Source organism: Rhinolophus ferrumequinum, chromosome 7 (genome assembly GCF_004115265.2).
Source record: "Rhinolophus ferrumequinum isolate MPI-CBG mRhiFer1 chromosome 7, mRhiFer1_v1.p, whole genome shotgun sequence".
Classification (NCBI taxonomy): domain Eukaryota; kingdom Metazoa; phylum Chordata; class Mammalia; order Chiroptera; family Rhinolophidae; genus Rhinolophus; species Rhinolophus ferrumequinum.
Genome location: NC_046290.1, coordinates 94,297,568 through 94,320,047, shown reverse-complemented (window position 1 = coordinate 94,320,047; position 22,480 = coordinate 94,297,568). Strand labels below are relative to the sequence as shown.

Sequence of the window (22,480 nt, the reverse complement as noted above, 5' to 3'; positions counted from 1 at the left end):
ATACACAAAAATCAACTGAAAATGGATCAAAATACCTAGATGTAGAGCTAAAAGTATAAAACTCTTGGAATAAAACATAAGGCAAAAGCATCACATTGGATTTGACAATGATTTCCCAGTTATGACCCCAAAGACACAGGCAATAAAAGAAAAAATAAGTTGTTAAGAGAGCAGATCCTAAGAGCTTTCATCACAAGGAGAAAAACGTTTTTCTTTTATTTTCATTGTATCTGTATGCGATGATGGCTGGTAATTAAACCGACTGTGGTAATCATTTCACAATACATGTAAATCAGGCCATCACGGTGTATACCTTCAACTTATACAGTGACGTATGTCAATATGTTTAATAAAACTGGAAAAAAACTTTAAGAAAAAATAGACAAATTTGACTAATGAAAATTAAAAACTTTTTGTGCATCAAAAGACACTATGAACAGAATAAAAAGGCAACCCACAGAATGTGAGAAAATATTTGCAAATCAAATACCTGATAAGAGATTAACATTCAGAATATACAGAGAACTCACCAACCACAACAGAACCAAACAACCCAATTAAAAAGTGGGCAAAGGACTTGAACAGGTATTTCTCCAAAGAAGACACAAAAATGACCAATAAGCACATTAAGGAAATGCAAATCACAAATGAGATACCACTTCACACCCATTAGGATGGCTACTATTAAAAAAAAAAAACAAAGCAAAACAGTTTCGGCTTTTTCGGAGGCGGCCAAGGTGCAGCTTTCTTGATCGTCCGGAATCCAGGTCCATCTGACACCAGCCGCCTCCACCAGGCCGCTGAAGTTTGACCCAATGAGATCAAAGTCGTAAACCCGAGGTGCACCGGTGGGGAAGTCAGTGCCTCATCTGCCCTGGCCCCCAAGATTGGCCCCCTGGGACTGTCTCCAAAAAAGGCTGGGGATGACATGGCTAAAGCAACTGGTGACTGGAAGGGTCTGAGGATGACAGTGAAACTGCCCACGCAGAACAGACAGGCCCAGATTGGGGTGGTACCTTCTGCCTCTGCCCTGATCATCAAAGCCCTCAGAGAACTGCTGAGAGACAGGAAGAAGCAAAAAAAACATTAAGCACAGTGGAAATACCACTTTTGATGAGATTGTCAACACTGCCCGACAGATATGGCACGGATCTTTAGCTGGAGAACACTCTGGAACCACTAAAGAGATCTCGGGGACGGCCCAGTCTGTGGGCTGCAATGCTGATGGCTGCCACCCTCATGACCTCATAGATGACATCAACCGTGGTGCCGTGGAAGGCCCAGCTGGTTAAGACTACAAAGGAAAATATTTCAATGAAAGATCATTTGGCAACCAAAAAAAACACCCCAGAAAATAACAAGTGTTAGCTAGGATGTAGAGAAATTACAACTTCACACGTTGCTGGTGGAAATGTAAAATTGTGCAGTTGCTATGGAAAACAGTATGGCAGTTCCTCAAAATTTTAAAAATAGAACTACCTTATGATTCAGGAATTCCACTTCCAGGTTTATACTCAAAAGAATTAAAAGCAGGTCTCAGAGAGAGATTTGTACACCCATGTTCACAGCAGCATTACTCCAACAGAAGCAACCCAAGCATTCATCGATGGATGGATGGATAAGCAAAACGTGGTGCATACATACAAGGGACTATCAGCTTAAGAAGGAAGGAAATTCTGACAGACGCTACAACATGGATGAACTTGGATGACGTGATGCTGAGTGAATCAAGCTAGTCACAGAAAGGTAAATACTGTATGATCCCCGTGTGTGATGAGGCACCTAGCGTTGTAAAACTCATAGAGGCAGAAAGTAGAATCGCAGTTGCCAGAGGATCGGGGAGAGGGAGGATCGGAATTAACTGTTTACTGGGTGTAAAGTTTCAGTTTCGCAAGATGAAGGAGTTCTGGAGCTGGATGGTGGTGATAATTACACAGCAATGTGCATGGACTTAATACCAATGAACTGTATTTTTAGAAATACTTTTAAAATGGCAAATTTTGTTATGTGTAATTTAACCACAATTTTTAAAAATTGAAGAATAACTAAAAACAAGTTACAGGCTAGAATTGGCCTCCCCACCTGTAAGGAGGGAAAAAAAGGAATGAACCACAGATACTTATAACATAGCTGAATCTTAAGAAACATAGTGTTGAGTTAAAACCAAGTTACAGCAGATATACACAGTATGACCCCTAAAATAAGCAAAATTAGTCAATACATTATTTAGGGGTGTGTGTGTGTGTGTGTGTGTGTGTGTGTGTGTGTGTGTGTGTGTGTGTGTGTGTGTGTGTGTGTGTGTGTGTGTGTGTGTGTGTGTGTGTGTGTGTGTGTGTGTGTGTGTGTGTGTGTGTGTGTGTGTGTGTGTGTGTGTGTGTGTGTGTGTGTGTGTGTGTGTGTGTGTGTGTGTGTGTGTGTGTGTGTGTGTGTGTGTGTGTGTGTGTAGTATGTGTATACATTTTTTTGTCCCTTCAAAGAAAGGAATAATAGAAATAAAATTTAGAATGGTGGACCCCCCTAGTGGGGCAATACAACCATATGAAACAGGCGAGTTAGCACACAGGTAGAATCTGAAATATTGAGAATGTTCTAGGTCTTAAATTGGGTAGTAGTTTCACAAGTTGTTGATTTTATTATCATTAATTAAGTTTTGTAATTTACATTTATGTCACATATCATTTTTGAGATAAAATTCACATAACTTCACCATTTTAATCGTTTTAAAGTTTACGATTCCATGGTTTTTAGTGTATTCATGATGATGATGTGCAATTATCACCACTAATTTAAGAACATTTGCATCACCCAGAAAGAAACCCATGTCCATTTGCAGTCATTCCCCATTTCCCACCTCACCCCCAGCCCTGGCAACCACTCATCTACTTTCTGTCTCTATGTATTTTATTCTGGACATTTCATATAAGTGAAATTCCACAATATGTGTCCTTTTGTGTCTGCCTTCTTTCACTGAACATAAGGTTTTCAAGGTTCATCCATATCATAATATACATCAAGACTTCATTCCTTTTTATGGTTGAATATTCCATTGCATGTATATACTCTGTTTTGTTTATCCATTTATCAGGTGATGGATATCTAGGTTGTTTCTACTTGGCTATTATGAAGAATGCTATGAACATTTGTGCACAAGTTTTTGCGTAGACAAATGTTTTCATTTATCTTGGGTACATACCTAGGGGTGGAATTGCTGGGCTATGCGGTAATTCTACATTTAACTTTTTAAGAAATGGCCAAACTTTCGCACAGCAGTTGCACCATTTTACATTCCCATCAGCAATGATGTTTCCAATTTCTCCACATCTTCACCAACATTTGTTATTTCCTGGGAGTTCTTTTGATAGTAACTATTTTAATGGATATGAGGTAGTATCTCATTGTGGTATTGATTTGCATTTCCCTAATGACTAATTATTTGTGTATCTTTCCATGTGGTTATTGGCCATATGTATGTCTTATTTGAAGAAAGACCTACACAAAACTTTTGCTCATTTTTTAATTGGGTTGTTTATCTTGTTATTGTTGTTTGTCTTGTTATTGAGTTATAAGAGATACACAGACGCTTATCTAGTATCCTTATCTGGATATTAGACCCTTATCAAATATATGATTTACAAATATTTTCTCCCATTCTGTGTGTTGTCTTTTCACTCTATTCATAGTGTCTTTTTTTTTTAAATAGAAACTTGACTTCCTTTTTTGTTTAGATTTTATTGGGGAGGGGGAACAGGACTTTATTGGGGAACAGGGTGTACTTCCAGGACTTTTTTCCAAGTCAAGTCATTGTCCCTTCAATCTTAGTTGTAGAGGGTGCCATTCAGCTTCAAGTTGTTGTCCTTTCAGTCTTAGTTGTGGAGGGCATAGCTCAGCTCCAGGTCCAGTTGCCATTGCTAGTTGTAGGGGGCACAGCCCACCATCCCTTGCAGGAGTCGAACCAGCAACCTTGTGGTTGAGAGGACGCACTCCAACCAACTGAGCCATCCGGGAGCTCAGTGGCAGCTCAGCTCAAGGTGCCGTGTTCAATCTTAGTTGCAGGGGTCGCTGCCCACCATCCCTTGGAGGAGTTGAGGAACTGAACTGGCAACCTTGTGGTTGAGAGCCCAATGGCCCATGTGGGAATCGAACCGGCAGCCTTCGGAGTTAGGAGCTTGGATCTCCAACCGCCTGAGCCCCGGGGCTGGCCCCATAGTGTCTTTTGATGCACAAAAGTTTTTAAATTCATGAAGGTCAATTTATCTATCTTTTCTTCTTTTGCTTGTGATTTGGGTGTCATATTTAAGATATTACTGCCTAATCCGAGGTTACAAAGATTTACACCTATGCTTTCTTCTCAGTTTTATAGTGTTAGCTCTTACATTTATGGCTCTGATCCATTTTGAGTTAATTTTTATAGATGGTGTAACAGAAATTCAAATTGATTCTTCTGCACATAGATATCTCCAGTTGTGCTAGCAGCATTTGTTGAAAAGACTATTTCTTCCCCAATTAAATGGTCTTAACACGCCTGTCCCAGAAATAACAGAGCACAGATATATGGGTTTACTTCTGAACACTCAATTCTATTCTATTGATCTATGCCTATTCTTATGCCAGTACCACACTGTTTTGATTACTACTGTAGCTTTGTAGTCAATTTTGAAATCAGTGTGGTTCCTTTATTCTGCAATTTTTTGGGGGTATTTGTGGTCCCTGGTAATTCTATATGAATTTTAGCATCAGTTTGTCCATTTCTGCAAGGAAGGCAGCTGGAATTTTTGATAGGGATTGCGCTGAATCTGTGGGCCAATTTGGAGAGTACTACCTACACATCATCTTTTGTATATACTATAATACTATGAATTAAAAAAAGATTTTTAAAAAGTAATTCAAAATGTTGAAGGTTTAAGAAAGAAAGAAATGGGATGCTCAGATACAAAGTACAAGGGACAAGGAGAACAACCTTTAAGAAAGAATGGTCACAAAAGCCTTCACTGAAGACACCCACATTAATGTCTACAGAATGAAAAGGAGAGCAAAAAAGAGCATTCCAGGCTCAGGGAATGGCATGTGCAAAGGCCCTACAGCAGCAAAGAGGAGGGCACCTCCAGAAACTGACTGCAGGGGCCCACGTGGCTGGACTCAGCCTGGCGAGCAAGGCAGTGAGGCCGGAGGAGGTGTGGAATGTAACAGCAAGTTTCTGTAATGGCACCAGGAAACCGTTAGCCATGGTTATCTGCAGCAAGTGGGGCTTTTACACTTCACCTCATTTCTGTCTATGCTGTCAAAATGTATGAACAATTTTATTATGTTTATACAAATATGCTTTTTAAAAATGACCCACACAAGGTTTTAAAAATAAAGAGACGCTTCAACTTTACAGTTACCAAAGAAATGTACCTTTAGAAAACTAGCGTAGTAATTAAATGAGCACACTTAACTGGACAATTCTCATTGCCAGAGAGCCTGTGATGAAAGTGGTCCTTCTGGACATTGCTCACGGCAGTACAAATTGGTAAAACTTTGGGGAAGCAATTTAATAATACATTCTGTAAACAAAAATATTCGAAGCCTTGACCACTCCTGAGAATTTATCCTAGGGCAAAATCCAAATGAAAGAAACAGCTACATATGTATACATGATGGCACAAAATCTCCAATGGCTACTGCCCATCCCTCCCCAAAAAAGTATGCCTCCTGACAGCAGGGTAATGATTAGGAACTGTTTGATTCAATGATCAACTGATTAAATGATTCACTTAACTTACAGTAAGTTAGTTTCATGCTGTATCATACAACTATTAAAAACCATAACTGTGAAAATTGTACCGATGTGGAAAAATGTTTCATGTAAATTTCAATGATAAAACAAGCATATTAAATCACACCTATGCTATTATTACAATTTAAAAGACGTACACATATGAACAAGGACTGGAAGAAAACATGAGAGAATGAACGAAGACGATTTGGTGGGGTGGTAGATTCCTGAGGATTCGTGCATGATTTGAATGGAGAATTTAAAGCCCCCCCTTCACACAAACATCAAACGATTAAATACACAAGGCTGATCAAGCTTATCCCTCACTCCTCCTACCGTTAATGATACTCTTCTCAAACCAGTGAAAATCCAGCACGTTTCTTCTTTAAAAGGTTCAGAACTCCTTTGTTGACGGATGGCTCTAATCCTTTACCGATTCATTTCAATGGGCGCCAGGGGTAAGAGGTGAGGGGAACAGCGCAGGACAGACAGAATAGTGCTCCCCAGGAAGCGAGAAGAGAGGTGAGAGTCAGACGAAGGAAGGCGGGGACTCGCCCATGAGAGCCCTGCGGGAGACGACCGTACAGCACTGCTCTGGGGTGGGAGATACACTACCTGTTTGCCCATCCGCGCCCCATCCACAAGAATAGACTTCTCCTTTATCCGTTAGGAACAGACTGTGGTCCTGACCACAGGCGACCTGCCGGACAGACAAAGGTGAGGTTGGTGAGAAGAAGTCCTTGGAAGCCCAGGGTCCCAGTCGCTAGCCCCAGAGCTTGGCAGCATTCATTCCCTCGGGCTCCTGGGCACCCAGCAGGCCCCAACTGCACTGCCTCACTTTCTCTCCACACCACAGCCTAGCTTAGTCTCCCACTCCGCTGAAACTGCTCCTGCTAAAGCACAGTGCCAGGTGTCCTAAGGCGCAAACCCAGGAGCCCCTCCGTCCTCTCCACACGAGGAACCACTCCCTCCTCCAAAAGCCTTTCTCTTTGCCATTCCTCTCTTCCGCCTCTCTAATAGCATCCAATCTTTGTCGCTTGCCCAGCCTCTACTTCCTACCCTTCAGTGTTGGAATCCTCCAAGCTTCTATCTTTTGCCCTCTTCTCTCTTCACACTTCCCTAGAGACTGCACCTGCTGTCACCTCCACACCGTTAGCTCCAGTCCCAACAACTCTTCTGAGTTCCAGACCTATTTTCCCAATGAGAAGCACCCTTTACTGAACAGCTATTATGCCAGGCACTGTGCTAAGTCAATCACCAAGACCACCCAGTGAGAAACTGAGTCTCAGAGAAGGTTGGTAACTTGCCCAGTCAGCCAGTTAATATGCAGAGAAGCAGGGACTTGAACTCACATCCATGTGACTTGAAAGTCTGTGCAGGAAACACTGCTCTACTGCAAATGCACTCCCGCTCCTCCTAGCGCCCCCTCCCAGCCCACCCGCACCTGTCCCCCTCCAGCCCGCTGCCATCTAGGTCAAGAACACCAGCAACCACTCACTGGCCCATGGAGTCACACTCGACTCCCTCTAGCTCACTCCCTGCCCGTCCAATCGAGCCCCAAATCCAGTCAATTCTCCTTACATTCTCCTCACCTGTCCCTTCTCTCCATGGCTTTCCAGGGAGCTGTCACCACTTCTTCCCCCAATTCTACTCTATACCATGGCCAGTTATATTTCTAAACAGATCATAATTTGGCTGTCACTCCTCCTCCTTAGAACCTTTGACAGCCCCTAACTGTCAAGAGGATGAAGTCTAAACTCCTGAGCAAGGCACTCAAGGTCCTGCATTGTTCACTGCGAACCTTCTCCTAGCCTATCCCACACCGCTCCCCCATAAGCACATGAAACTGCAGCCACACTGCATGTTCTCAGCAGCTAAAGCCTCCTGTTACGCCCTCCCCTCTACCACAAACATTTTCCTACCATCCATCCCCAGTCCATCTAACCAATTCCTCTGCCACCTCTTCCATGATGCCTTCTCTCCCTTCCTTTCCACTATGTATTTAATATAAGCACCTACCATGTGCCAGGCACCACACCGGGGATGGGAATAAAACGATAAACACGATAAAGCCAGCTGGAACGTACACAGTGCTGTGATACACTCTGATGTGTTTGTTTTTAACTTGTCTCACCCACTAGTGTGTTATCCCCCAAACCTTATTAAACTTTGTACCCTCATGATCTACTGCAAAGCCTGGCCTCCAGTAGACAGGCAATCATTTTCACTAAAATAACTTATTCAGAAAATCTGCCTACCAAATTTGCCACCACTCCACCCAAATCTCACCCTTTCAAAAGCACCTCAGGAGCCAGGATGAGCCCACGCCTCTTACCTGGACCACCCGTCCATCGAAGTCCTGCATTCTATGGACTTTGTGACTTTCACTACAGCCGGGAACGATTTTGGGAGAAGCAAGAGACATGGTCATGGTGAGCACTGTGGGTTTCTGTCCCCTCCCATCACCACTAACTGGTGGCCCCACACACACTCATAGTGACTATTAGGGAAACTCTTCTCAAGGTCAAATATAAGGCAGAGGTGGCCCTAGGCATGAAAGTAAAACAAAACAAACAAAATCCTCTGGTGATTTTCATGTGCTGCCAGAGTTGAGGCTGGTATTTATAACCACCAACATAATACATGGAATTAGAGGGAATTTTTTTTTTTAAGACTGAATGAACATAAATGAGAGGAATTTTTGAAGTTAATCAATTTGGTTAAAAATACAAAACCAACCCAAAGAAGTCCTATCCATTACAATCAATGCTCATGCGCCCTTCCCACCCACCAGCTTAAATGATGGAGCTCAGCTTGCAACATCCTCTCCTCAGTTTCCCGTGAGTTTTCACTGCTCCTCTCACACACAAGCAACCTGTTTCCTGCTCTGTGGGTCTATCACATAGTAATCACTCAAGAAATGGTTCATGCTTAACATAACTGGGGGAAAGGGTAATCCCTTCGGGAACTCACCTGTAAATTTCATTTTCGACCACCTTTCTTCCACATTGTCCATAAGAATTGTTTCCCATGCTGAAGACTGAAAAATAACACTCCCAGTTAAATCAGTTCTGCAGGTTCATGAAGGCCTAGAATGTCAGGACTGAAGAGGGGTCTCAAAAGTGGTCCTGGGCCAACCGCTCACCCTCGCTGCCCCTTGGTTTCCTTCTCCAACATTCCCAGCCTGTGCAGGCAGAGCCACAGGCACACTGGGGTCCAGGCCTGCCACAGGGCCTGGGTCACCTGTACTGTTCCTTCTGCTCCCCGCCCACGCTGCCCCTAGTCCCGCTTCTCAGGGATTCCACCTTACACAAGGCAAGCACCGCCTGTGCAAGGCCGCAGCATCCCCATTTCCTGAACCTGTCACGAGGTTGCCCTCAATGCAAAGGCCCCTTGAAAGAGTTCCTAAACACCACCATCACCTTTTCCTGCAAAGCACGCTTAGTCAGAAAATGAAATTTGAAAAATTTAGTCAAGGTGGCCTTTCCCTAGAAACAACCACTCTTCTGGAGAGCTTCAGGGTTACCCAGGAGCTTGGACTCTGAAATCTGCCCCCTCCCACACCCCAGTATTTGGATGAAATGTTAGCCAACAGGCTTCTTTCAGGACAACAGAAAAAGCCGTCTGCATGTGCCACCCAGCTCGGTGACTTCACGCAAAGGGAGTGGGAGGCCTTGAGAAAGCTGTCTGGGGTACACTGTCAGATGCTCAGGTACCTGAGACTTTCCAAGAACCACAGAGAGCAGAAGCATAAAAGATTTAGCAAGCTCTGCTCCATACAGCTCTCTCAAGCCATCCTACTGATTGGCTCAGGAAATGCCAACAGCCTCACTAACTAAACGAGGCTCCATCAACTGAGCCACTTCAGGCCCAAGAGCAAGAAAGTGGTTTCCTCACTCCTCCCTCAGTCTCGAGCAGGTCAATTCACCTCCTTCGCTGTCTGTGAGGACCAGAGAGTGGGCTCTGCCACAGGAGACCTGTAGCACCTGTGTCTCCTGAGGTCTGTCCAGAGGCAGTGGAACTGCTGAGGGCTCCAAAACATACTCGTATCCCTTTGCTGAAACAAAAAGCACCAGTCATTACAGCGACTAAGTCACAGCACTTCTAACATTAGAACTCATACTGTTCAATCCCCACATTTTTACAGAGATAGGAATGACTTACTCAGGCACAGAGGCTAGTGGCAGAGCAAGAACTAGAACCCCGGTCTCTAACTCCCACCACCGCACCACACTGCCTCCATTACACATTGGGTTACTGAAAAGCAAACAGTCTTATTTCAAAAATCTCTTCACATATCATTTAACGCCATTTGAATTTTTTCGGAAAGTAAAAGCATTTTCTTCCTGCAATACCCACTAAAACTTCTCAGGTGAAAAAGAGCAAATACTGTTATATTAAAAGGAGGCAAAAAAAAAAAAAAAGGAGGCAAAAAGCATGTGTAGATGCCTTTACTTGCATATACATTAAATCTCTCTAGAAGGTAACCTAGAGACTGCTGACACGGGTTGTCTTCAGGGAGAAAAACCATGTGGCTGGGAGGCCAGAGGCGGAAAGCAGGCTTTCATCACGCATTCTACTACACCCCTAGGATTCTGAAGTACGCAAACAAGATAATTTTAACATTTAAATAAACAAGTAAGGGGAAAGGTTTTTTGGAAGTCACTCTAAAGAAGAACCTTATTGTTCTTTACAATCCTACTAAATAAGCCAGATTGATCTATGGAAAGAACTCCTCTTGTAGGTTGTCAACAATGAGCTTTCTAATATTTATAATGCACGCTGGAGTTAAAGATCTACAAATGCACTGGTCCTCAACCAACAGCCCACTAAATAACCCCTCTATTTTCCCCTTTGAATCCCATGTTGAAAAAGATTTTGTCTATCAAATAAATGGCATTACTAGTTATAATAATATATTTGCCCATTTGTATTCATTAGTGACTAACAATTTTCAGACAGAGCTTTTGATCAGCATGGAATAACTGGCTTATCACAGTAAGACGATATGCTTCTAGGCAAAAATCAAAGAAACTGGACAATGTTGTTAGTTTATCCAGCCTTATTAGTTGGGGGGAGAAAAAAAAAAAAAAAATATATATATATATATATATAGTACTTTAGAAGTCCGAAAACTGACTCACATCCCCCATTAGAATATGCATAGACCCCTAAGGGCCTGGGAAGCAGGAAATACATAACATTTAAAGAGAATACGGCTCTAGATCCAACTACCAACTGACAGGAAATCCCAGACTGGAAAATTCTATAGGATAAACCATGTAATTTCATTAATAAATAAATTTCAAGGAAAAAAGATTAAAACAGACTTAAAAGACTTCTAAAAGTCTTATCAACCAACTGCAATGTCTGGATCTTGATTCAAATAAATTTTTAATATTAAAGTTAAAATTTAATGACATTTGAAAAAAAAAAATTTAATGACATTTGTGAGACAACTGGCAGTTTGAACACTGGATATTTAATGATATTAAGGGACTATTCTGTTATTTTCAGGTGTGCCAATGCTATGTTTATTATTTCTTAAAGAGTCCTTATTTTTTAGATATGTAGTGAAACATTTGTGAATGAAATCAATAATGTTAGGATTTGCTTGACATTTATTTAGTGAGGGAATGCTGGGGAAAATGAATAAAACAAGGCTGGCATAGCTAATGACTGCTGAGGCTGGTGACGGCACCTGGTGTGCATCGCACTATTCTGTCCATTTCTGCGTATGTCTAAAATGGTTCCTGATAAAAGGTATAAAACAATGTAATGTGGCATCTTACAGCTAATAAGATTTCAATACTAACTTATAAAAGAACTCTGATATAAAATCAAGTGAAAAAAGGCAGAAAACAAAATATATGCTGTGATCAAAATAAAGTATTTGCATATGAATGTGGTAATGGGAAAAAAATGAAAAGAAAGGTCTGTCTGGTATGTACGAGTATATCCAGGTAATTTCTCCCTTAGTTTAAAAAATGTTTCTTATTGTTCTTAGTACTGCTTAGCTAATGTCTACTTTTAAAAATGTCATTATAAATCATTTCTAACATTTTTACAATCCAAGTTTCAAACAATAATTTGGAATAAAGCCTCCATATTAAGGATTTCACTGAATTTTTTCCCCAGGCCATATTCTACATACTATACAGTGTTTCAGGCTATCTCTAAGCTAGGAAAGAAAGGTAATCTCCTTGGGGCCAAAAAGGAACATCTTTACTTCTCAGGAAATGCCTTTTTGCCCAAAGGTTCAATATTATTACCAAAGAGGCTGAAAAACAATCTAATGCAAATGATTTCAAACAACATCCCTTTAAGACTCCATCTATTTTGCTGTTATGTTTTGGTCTATGTAATCGTACTCATGAAAATCCAAAGGGAGCTGTCTCAGCCCAGTCCCGGCAGAGAGAAGCTAAGATGAGAATGCTCACTCACCTTTATCTTTCCGGCTCCTGTGAAATCCAAGCTGGGAATCTTTGTTGAGTCCCATACCCCAAACTTTCGTAACATCCTTGGTTTTAGAGGACAGCAAAGTGAACCCATAGCCACAAGCAGCTGATGAAATCTGAAAAAGAGTTCCCATAAGGCATTAACTGGTATGTGATATCAAGTTTTTTCAGCAATTTATGACAGGTTATTTACCCAATCCAAGAATACATACTATTAATGTAGCAACTAACATTTACTGAACATTTACTGTGCTAAGTGTGTGATATGTATTGTCTCATTTAATCTTTATCATCACCCTATGAACTAGGTATTGTCATCATCCCCACTCACCCAGACACAGACTAACAGAGTAGTTAAGTTGAAGACTGCCTGAGTTTGAATCTTGGCTCCACCCCTTCCATCTGTGACTTAAGATAGATTACTTAACCTCTCTGTATCTGTTTCCCTCTCTGTAAAATGGAGGCAAGTGTCTCTCTCACTGGGTTGATGTGAGAACTAAATTAGTTAATATAGCTAAAGACCTAACAGTAAATAACACCTGACTTAATGTAAGAGCTTTATAATACACTTATTGTTATTATTGTTAGCAGTACTACTATTTGGTAGATGAGAAAATCAAAGTTCCCGGAGATTAGGTAACTTGCCTAACATAGTCAGAGAGCTAATAAGTAGAGGCTGTCTAATTCCAGAGTGCATATAATATATCATTAAAAAGCAGTTTCAAAGAAAAAGTAAAAGACATGCAAAGAAAAAATAAAGTGTGTCCTATACTGAGGGGAAAAAGAAACTAACATGAAGGAGACCCAGACGTTAGATTTTTCAAAGACTTGAATGAACTATTGCTCAAAGGATTTTTTTAAATTGTGTTTAAAGAATTAAAGGAAAATATGATGACAATGAGTCAACAAATATGGAAGCTGAACTGAGAAATAAAAATATTAAAAACCTAACTGGAAATTCCAGAGTTGAAAAGTACAATAACCAAAAGAAAAAAATCATGATATAGGCTCAACAGCAGATTTGAGATGGCAGAAGAATCAATTAACTTGAAGAAATATAAGTAAAAATTATTCATTCTAGGGGCAGTTAGATGGCTCAATTGGTTAGAGCGCGACCTGTGAACAACAGGGTTGCCAGTTCGATTCCCACATGGGCCAGTGAGCTGCACCCTCCTCAACTAGATTGAAGACAATGAGCTGCCACTGAGCTTCTGGAGGGGCGGCTGGACGGCTCACTTGGTTGGAGCGCAAGCTCTCAACAACAAGGTTGCCGGTTCAATTCCCACATAGGATGGTGGGCTGCACCCTCTGCAACTAAAGATTGAAAACGGCAACTGGACTTGGAGCTCAGCTGCACCCTCTACAACTAAACTGAAGTACAACGACTTGGAGCTGATGGGCCCTGGAGAAACACACTGTTCTCCAATACTCCCCAATAAAATTTACTTTTTTTTTTAAATTATTCATTCTAAAGAACAGAAAAAAAAGTGAAATAATGAACAGTGCCTCAGAGACCTGTAACACAACAGTGTATCAACATTTATATAACAGGAGTCCCAGAAGGGTAACAGAGAAAAAAATGGCTCCAAACATCTCAAATATAATGAAAACATGAATTCAGACATCCAAGAAGCAAAATGAATTCCAAAAAAGATAAACTCAAAGACATCCACACCTAGATACACTATAATCAAACTGTCAAAAGCAAAAGACAAAGAATCTTGAAGGCAGCATCAGAGAAGTAACGTCACATACAGGAGATCCTCAATGAGATTAATAGCTGATTTCTCATCAGAAACCATTGGAGGCCAGAAGGTAGGGGGATGACATAGTCAAAATGCAGAAAGAAAAAAAAAACTGTAAACGAAAAAATCTATATTAAGTAAAACCATCTTTAAGAATGAAGGATAACAAGGGTAGCTGTTTAAAAAATAAAATGAAAACAAGTGCTGGTGAGGATGTGTGGAAATTGGAATCCTCACACAATGCTTGTGGAAATGTAAAATGCTGCATCCACTGTGGAAAACAGTTTGGGAGATCCTCAAAAAGGTTAAACATAGAAAGAATTACCATATGATCCAGCAATTCCGTTTCTAGGTATATACACAAAAGAATGGAAAACAGAGACACAGATACTTGTACACCAATGTTCACTGTAGCATTATTCACAAAGCCAAAAGGTAGAAACACAAGCATCCACGGACAGGTGAATGGATAAACAAAACATGGTATATACATACACTAGAATATGATTCAGTTGTAAAAATGAACTAAGTTTTGATACATGCTACAACATAGATGAACCTTGAAGATATTATGTTAAATGAAATGAGCTAGACACAAAAGGACAAATATTGTATGATTTCACTTATATGAAATATCTAGAATAGGCAAATTCGCAGGGACAAAAAACAGATTAGCAGTTACCAGGGATTAGGAGTAGGGGAAAATGGGGAGTTATTGCTTAACAATTACAGAGTTTCTGTTTAGGGTGATGAAAAAGTTTAGAAATAGATAGTGATCATGGTTGCACAACACTTTGAAGTAATTAATGCCAATGAATTATAATTACAAATGGTTAAAATGGCAAATTTTATGTTATATATTTTTACCACAATTTTTAAAAACTAATGTAATATACCAAAAACCATTGACTGTACACTTTAAATGGGTGAATTGCATGGTGTGTGAATTATACCTCAATAACACTGTCTTTAAAAAAGATTTTTAAAAAGAAGAAATAAAGGCATTAACAAATATATAAAAACTGACAGAATTCATCACTAACAGACCTGCCTTACAAAAAACACTAAAGGAAGTCCTAAGGCTGAAATAAAAGGACACTACACAGTAACTCAAATCCACATAAAGAAAGAGCACAAGTAAATCACTACATAAGTAAATAAATTTTCTTAATGGATAAAAATATAAAAAACAGTATAAATGTATGTTTTGTTTATAACTATTTTTTCTGATTTAAAAGAAAACTGAATACAGTAATTAAGTGTAAATACACGTATGTATTAATGGGCATACAAGACATATACAAGGTATGATCAAACAATACGGTGAACGTTTAAATAAAAAAATTTACTACAGTAAAAGACACATTGCCATTAACCCCCCTCAAAATATCCCCTTTGTTTCGAACACACTTATCCCATTGTTCTTGCCACTTTCTGAAGCAGTTCTGGAAGTCCTCTTTCATAAGTGTCTTTAGTTGCACTGTCATGGCTGCCTCCATATCTTGAATTGATTCAAAACGTTTACCTTTTGTGGTCATTTTGACTCTGGGGAAGAGCCAGAAGTCGTACGGTGCCAGATCCAGTAAATAAGGTGGATGAGGACATACCGTAATGTTTTCATTTGAGAGAAATTGCCGTATACCAGAAGCGATGTGTGACATGGAGCCTTTCCTATTGTGATAAAAAAGTACGGTGAATGCTGCTGCCGCTGCCAAGTGCCATCCAACAGAAAGGCAGGGATCTTCAACACAGGAAGCAGGGCATAAAACCTTAGTAACAGTGTGTTACAAGTTTCAACTTGTTCAGTGCAGTCAGTCAGGTGTAAGCTACGGTTGAGAGGTGTGTTTTAAAGTGTGTGGTAATTCATCCTCCATCATGACAAGGCTCTATGTCACACATCATTTCAGGTATATGGCAAAGGTAAACATTTTGAATCAATTCAGGACATCAAGGCAGCCATGACAGTGCAACTAAAGACACTCATGAAAGAGGACTACCAGAACTGCTTCAGAAAGTGGCAAGAATGATGGGATAAATGTGTTCAAAGCAAGGGGGAGGGAGTATTCTGAAGGGGATTAATGGCAATGTGTCTTTTACTGTAATAAATTTTTTTTATTTAAACATCCACTGTATTGTTTGATGGCACCTCGTATGTCTAATTTATAACAGTAATAGCACAATAAAGGGGGAAAAGGATGGAGCTATACAGAAACAAAGTTTTTACGTAGTATTGAAATTAACTTGGTATTAATCCAAACTAGATTGTTTTAATATAAGATGTAATTCCAAGGACAACCATTAAAAAAACTCAAAAACATAGTAAAAGAAATGACAAGGGAATTCAAATGGTACAATAAGAAACAGCTATATAACACAAAAGAAGACAAAAAGGATGGGGCAGAGGAACAAAAAAGACAACAGACAAATAACAAAATGATAGACTATATCTTACCTTCAGTAAATTATATTAAATAGAAAGGGATTAAACATTCCGATTGAAAGGCAGAAACTGGTGGAATGGATAAAAAATATGATCCCACCATAAACAGTTAAGAGACATGTTTAGATTCAAAGACACAAACAGGTGGAAAGTGGAGAATTAGGAAATGATATAATATGCAAACAACAATGATAAAATAACTGCAACAACTACAGTAATGTCCCACAAAATTGACTTGAAAACAAAAACGTTATTAGAGACAAAGTAGACATTTAAAATGGTAAAGCGATCAATGTATCAAGAAATATAACAACTACAAATATATATGTACCTAGCAACAAAGCTGAAAAATACATAAAGCAAAAGCTGACAGAAATGAATGGAGAAACAGAAAAGTCAACAATAGTTGAAGATGTCACTATCTCACTCTCAATAATTGTTTTGATAGAATAGGCAGAACATCAGAAAAGACATAGAAAACTTGAACAATGCTATTTACCAACTTGACCTGTCACCTATAAACTGACATCAACCCAAATAAACAGCAAAATACACATACTTTTCAAGCACAAGTGGAACATTCTCCAGGATAGACCTTATGCTAGGATATAACAAAAAGTCTCAATGCATTTAAAAGGACTGAAATTAAATAAAGTATGTTCCCCAATCACAACAGAATTAAATTGAAAATCAATAAAATAAAGAAATTAAGGAAATCCATAAGTATTTGGAAATTAAGTATTTCTAAATAACTCCTGGGTCAAAAAAGAAATTGAAAACTATTTTAAGGTGAATGAGACAAAAATACAACATATCAGAATTTATGGGTTGCACATAAACAGGGCTTGGAGGAAAAATTATAGCTACAAACATCTATATTAAATAAACAGAAAGACTGCAACAATAGCTTAACCTTCTACCTAAGAAACTAAAAAAGAAGAGCAAACTAAACCCAAAGCAAGCAGAAGAAAGGAAACAATAAAAACTCAAGTGGAAATCAATGAAACAGAAAACACAAAGGAAATTAATTAAACCAAATGTTGGTTCTTTTAAAAAATTAACAAATATGTAGCTACACTGACCAAACAAAAAAAAAGAGAAGATACAAATTACCAAAATCAGAAATGAAAATTGTAAATTGTAAGTGAACACTATAAACAACTTTATGCCAACAAAATTAGATAACTGACATAAAATGGACAAATTCCTAGAAAGACACAAATTACCAAAGTTGACTCAAGAAGAAACAGAAGAAAAGATAAACAAAATTGTTTAATAACAGACTCATCAAGAAAAAGAGAGGACCCAAATAAATAATATCAGAAATGAAAGAGACGTGACAATGGACACCACAGAAATACAAAAAATTTAAAGAAAATACTACGAGTAATTATATGCCAACAAATTGGACAATCTGGAAGACATGGATAAATTCCTGGAATCATACAAACTTCCAAAGCTGAATCGAGAAGAAACAAAAAATCTGAACTGACCGATTACTTCCAACGAAAGTGACTCAGTAACAAGCTCCCAACAAACAAAAGTCCAGGACTAGATGGCTTCACAGGTGAATTCTACCAAACATTCAAAAAAGAATAAATAAAAATCATATGGTAATACCAATAGATGCAGAAAAAGCACTGGACAAAATCCAGCAGCCATTTATGTTAAATCTCTTAGCAAACTGTGTATAGAGGGATCATATCTCAACATAATAAAGGCCATATATGAAAAACCCACAGCTAACATCATACTCAATGGGGAAAAGCTAAAACCATTCCCCTTAAGATCAGGAACAAGGTTGCCCACTTTCACCACTTTTATTCAACATAGTTCTGGAAGTTCTAGCCACAGCAACCTGACAAGAAAAAGAAATAAAAGGCATCCAAATTGGAAAGAATTAAAATTGTCATTATATGCAGGTGACATGATACTATATAGAGAGAACCCCAAAGACTCCATCAAAAAAACTATTAGAACTGATAAATGAATTTAGTAAAGTAGCAGGATACAAAATTAATATTCAAAAATCAGCTGCAATTGTATAACTAATAATAAACTATCAGAAGGAGAAATTAAGAAAAGAATCCCATTTACAATTGCTTCAAAAACTATAAAATACTTAGGAATAAATTTAACCAAAGAAGCAAAGGCCTGTACTCAGAAAATTATAAGACACTGAAGAGAGAAATAAAAGAAGATTCAAATAAAAGGAAACACATACCACGTTCATGGATAGGAAGAATCAATATAATGAAAATGTCCATACTGCCTAAGGCAATATATAGATTCAATGCAATTCCTATCAAACTACCAATGACATTTTTCAAAGAAATAGAACATATAATCCTAAAATTTATACAGAACCATAAAAGACCCCGAACAGCCACAGCAATCTTGAGAAATAAGAACAAAGTAAGAGGTATCATGATACCTGACATCAAATCACACTACAAGGCTATAGTAATCAAAACAGCATGGATGGTACTCGCATAAAAACAGACACATAGATCGATGGAACAGAATAAAGAGCCCAGAAATAAGTCCATACCTATATGGTCATTTAACCTACGACAATGGAAGCAAGAATTTACATTGGGGTAAAGAAAGTCTATTCAATAAATGGTGCTGGGAAAACAGGACAGACACGTGAAAAAAAATAAAGGTGGACCACATCCTTACACCATAACCAAGAACAAATTCAAAATGGATTAAAGACTTAACTGTAAGATCCGAAACCATAAAACTCCTAGAAAAAAATATAGGAAGTAAATTTGTATAGGAAGTACATTAGCCTTAGTAATATTTTTACTGATATATCCCCTCAAGCAAAGGAAGTGAAAGAAAAAATAAACATATGGGATTACATCAAACTATAAAGCTTTTTCACAGCAAAGGAAACCATCAATAAAACAAAAAGGCATCCTACTAAATGGGAGAAGATTTTTGTCAACAATACATCTGATAAGGGATTAATATCCAAAATTTATAAATAAATAAAAAATCATTCAACTCAACACCAAAAAACAAACAACCGAATTTAAATAACGGCAGAGGACATGAAGAGACATTTTTCTAAAGAGGTCATACAGATGGCCAACAGACATATGAAAAAATGCTTAATCTCACTAATCATTAGAGAAATGCAAATAAAAACCACAATGAGATACCACCTCACTCCAGTCAGAATGGCTATCACTAAATCAACAAACAAGTGCTGGCGAAAATGTGGAGAAAAGTGAACCCTTGTGCAATGTTGGCAGGATTGCAGATTGGTGTGGCCACTATGGATATCTGTGTGCAGGTATATCAAAAAACTGGAAATGGAACTACCTTATGACCCAGCAATTCCATTCTTCGGTATCTATCCAGAGAAATCCAAAACACTAATTCAAAAAAATATATGCACCCCTGTTTATTGCAGTGCTATTCCAATAACCAAGAATAACCAGAATATATTAATAATTCTTACAACCCAATATTAAAAAGTCAAACAACCCAACTTTTCATTCATCCAGAACTTACATTCCCTGTTTTTCTTGGTCTCCCCTTTTCAGTTAAAAGATGACTTGTTGTCCCTGACAGAGAAGTCAGAAGCCAAACTGGTCAAATGCGCTTCTCCATCACCCACCCAAGTTTCCACAACTATCCCTAAGCATCCATTTTTGCTCTTCTGCGTGTTGGCTTCACAGATAAGCTGCCCTCCCGTAACTGTCCTTGGCTCTGATCTTTTCAAATCTGAGTCAAGTCTGCGGCCTCCTGTTGCAACCATTCTAGTGTGTTTAGAACGCGCATCCTTCCTCTCCTTCCTGTTACTGCTCCAGCTAACATGTCCTTTCCGAGCTGTTCACAAGCTCCAGCCCGCCCACATTTTCTCTGACCTTTTGAAGTCGCCTTTCCTAACAAGCGAACTTCTGGAATCACACTGGCCAGACTGCAAATCCCACCGCTTGTGCACCTACCCGCTAGGGGACCTGGGGCCTGTGGCTTAACCCTGAGCTTCCCTTTCCTCCTCTGTAACCGTGGTGACAACCACAACTCCCAGGGTGATGTGCGACTGACACGAGCGGGCCACAACACCCGACACGTTTCAGCCACTCGGTAAAGGCTGGCAGCATCACTAAAGCCTTCCCCTTCTGGGCCTGCAGCCCGCTCGAAGGTCGTCCTCCCCAAGTTTGCCCATTGAACTTATCGAAAAGGGCCGAGTGCGACGGAAAGCGGTTAGAAGAGGGCCGCGCGCGGCCCGCACCTTTTGCTCCAGGTCCAAGCGGTAAGGCACGGGCTGGATCCTGCGGCGCGGCCGCGAGCCGGCGCGGGGCTGGGGCGCGGAGCTGGGCAGCACGAAGGTGGGCACGCCCAGCGCTCCCGAGAAGCTGAAGCCCCACACGAAGATGCGGTCCACGCGGGCCGCGCGCTCGCCCACGTACTGGAACACGGGCGCGTCCGCCTCGGCCTCCGCCGCCTCGCGCCGGCTCCGGGAGCGCCCCGCCGCCGTCCAGTGCCCTCGCCCTGGCCCCGGCCCGCGCAGACGGCGCCCCAGCCGAGCCCCCGCCGCCAGCGCCACCAGTGCCATCCTCAGCTTCACGCCTCAGCGGCTCCTGGGCGCCGCCATCTTTCGTGACCTTTGACCCCACGCCCCGGCGGAAGAGTCGGCGATCATGTTCACTCCTGGCTGAAGGCAAAGGTGCTGAGGGCAGCCAAAGGCGGAGCCAGGTGCCCGGATCCAGAGTGTGCGGGCTGTGGGGACCCTGATCTGGCCTTGCCCTCCTTGTGCGCGATCTTTTCCGGAGCTCCAGAAGCCGACCTCAACTCTCCCCTCCCCGCGTAACGCACATTTGCTGAGCATTTCCTGACACGGCGGGCGCTGGCGCTTTTAGGTTTTGCCAGGCCCTTCGCTTCTTAGCAATCAGCAGGGGTAAAACCTAAGGGGTTGCCCACTCTGCGTAACTCCAGTGCAGTGCTCTCCCCTGCCCTGTTTGACCCTCTTTGCCACTGTCCCTCGTCGTTTCTTTACCTGGTTGCACCGTTCCTGCTCCCGTGAGCTACCAGGCCACTCAGTCCGTGCTCCAGCCATAGTGAGATACAGTGTATCGATCTTACTATTGTCATTCGCTGCCTAAAACCCCGCAGCTATTTCCCTGCGGTCTTCAGTGCATCCTCCCCAGCGTCACCTCGCCCCTCAGCTGTCACTCCACTTGAGTCTGGTCGTGATTTCCGAATCCCGGTGCTGTTTCAGGCCTCCCTACTTTGCACACACTGCCTCAAATGCCCTTCGCACCGCCCTCCTGCAGATGTCTGGCAAACTCCTAGTTACGTTCTAAGATACAACTCGAGCATCTTCTTTGAAATTCCATGAAGGCAGCAACTTCAGTTTATTCAGATTGTCCTCACCAAACTGTGTACTGGAGTTCAGCATGCAGCAAGGAGCAAGGGACACCCTCATGAATGAATGACCCAGGAGTCCAGGGACCTGGGTTCAAGTTCTGGCTTGCTACATGGTATTGGAAGTTGTCTCCTTTCTGTGGATCTCATCAAAATAAAGAGGTTAAAAAAAAAAAATCAAGACCTGAAATGAATTTTTGAAAATGAATGAGATGTTTTGACTTTATGGCCTGTAGGATCTCTGGCAGCCCGTCATGAGCCATGAACGCATTCCCACATACAGACTAGTGCCAAATGCTGAGGGCAAACTATTTCTTTTTTCCCTCCCTTGCTTCCTGTTCTCTCATTTTCTTTACATTGCCTGATACCTAGAACTAACCCAGTTTTAAAGTACTCCCAAGACCAGTTCAGTTTACTTTGTTGTTCTGGAATGTGCCTTGTATCCAGTCTGTGAACCATGTTTTTATAGTCCGTGGAGAAATGTGGTTGATGTTTAATCATTGTGTGGGGCTGTTTTATGGAGGGTGTCAGGGAAAACTGACTGATAAGATGTGGTAACCATGAGACTGCTGCTCAAAGGACACCAACTACAGGGAATGTAATTAACCAAAGCTATGAGGTCCGCAGTCTGCTGGGCTATGAAATCTATCCTCTGTTTATACTGAGGTCACGCTTCCCTTGGACTGCTCCAGTGACAGAG

At 40.6% G+C, this 22,480-nt stretch overlaps 1 protein-coding gene across 2 annotated transcripts in view; it reads right to left on the bottom strand.

Annotated features, from left to right (window-relative positions):
- Positions 1 to 21,954, bottom strand: part of RCC1L (RCC1 like) — a 38,766-nt gene extending 16,812 nt beyond the window's left edge. Inside the window, exons 1-6 of one of the 2 annotated variants that reach the window (XM_033110518.1) lie at positions 21,413 to 21,954; positions 12,200 to 12,329; positions 9,684 to 9,812; positions 8,729 to 8,795; positions 8,091 to 8,142; positions 6,371 to 6,455 (exon numbers count right to left, since the gene is read on the bottom strand). In XM_033110518.1, the coding sequence (XP_032966409.1) occupies positions 6,371 to 6,455; positions 8,091 to 8,142; positions 8,729 to 8,795; positions 9,684 to 9,812; positions 12,200 to 12,329; positions 21,413 to 21,472 (523 nt within the window). In that variant the 5' untranslated portion in view covers positions 21,473 to 21,954. Of the gene's footprint in view, positions 1 to 6,370; positions 6,456 to 8,090; positions 8,143 to 8,728; positions 8,796 to 9,683; positions 9,813 to 12,199; positions 12,330 to 20,647; positions 21,384 to 21,412 lie in introns of those variants that run through there. The other variant, XM_033110517.1, reaches the window with a different exon arrangement.
- Between the last annotated feature and the right edge of the window lie 526 nt (positions 21,955 to 22,480).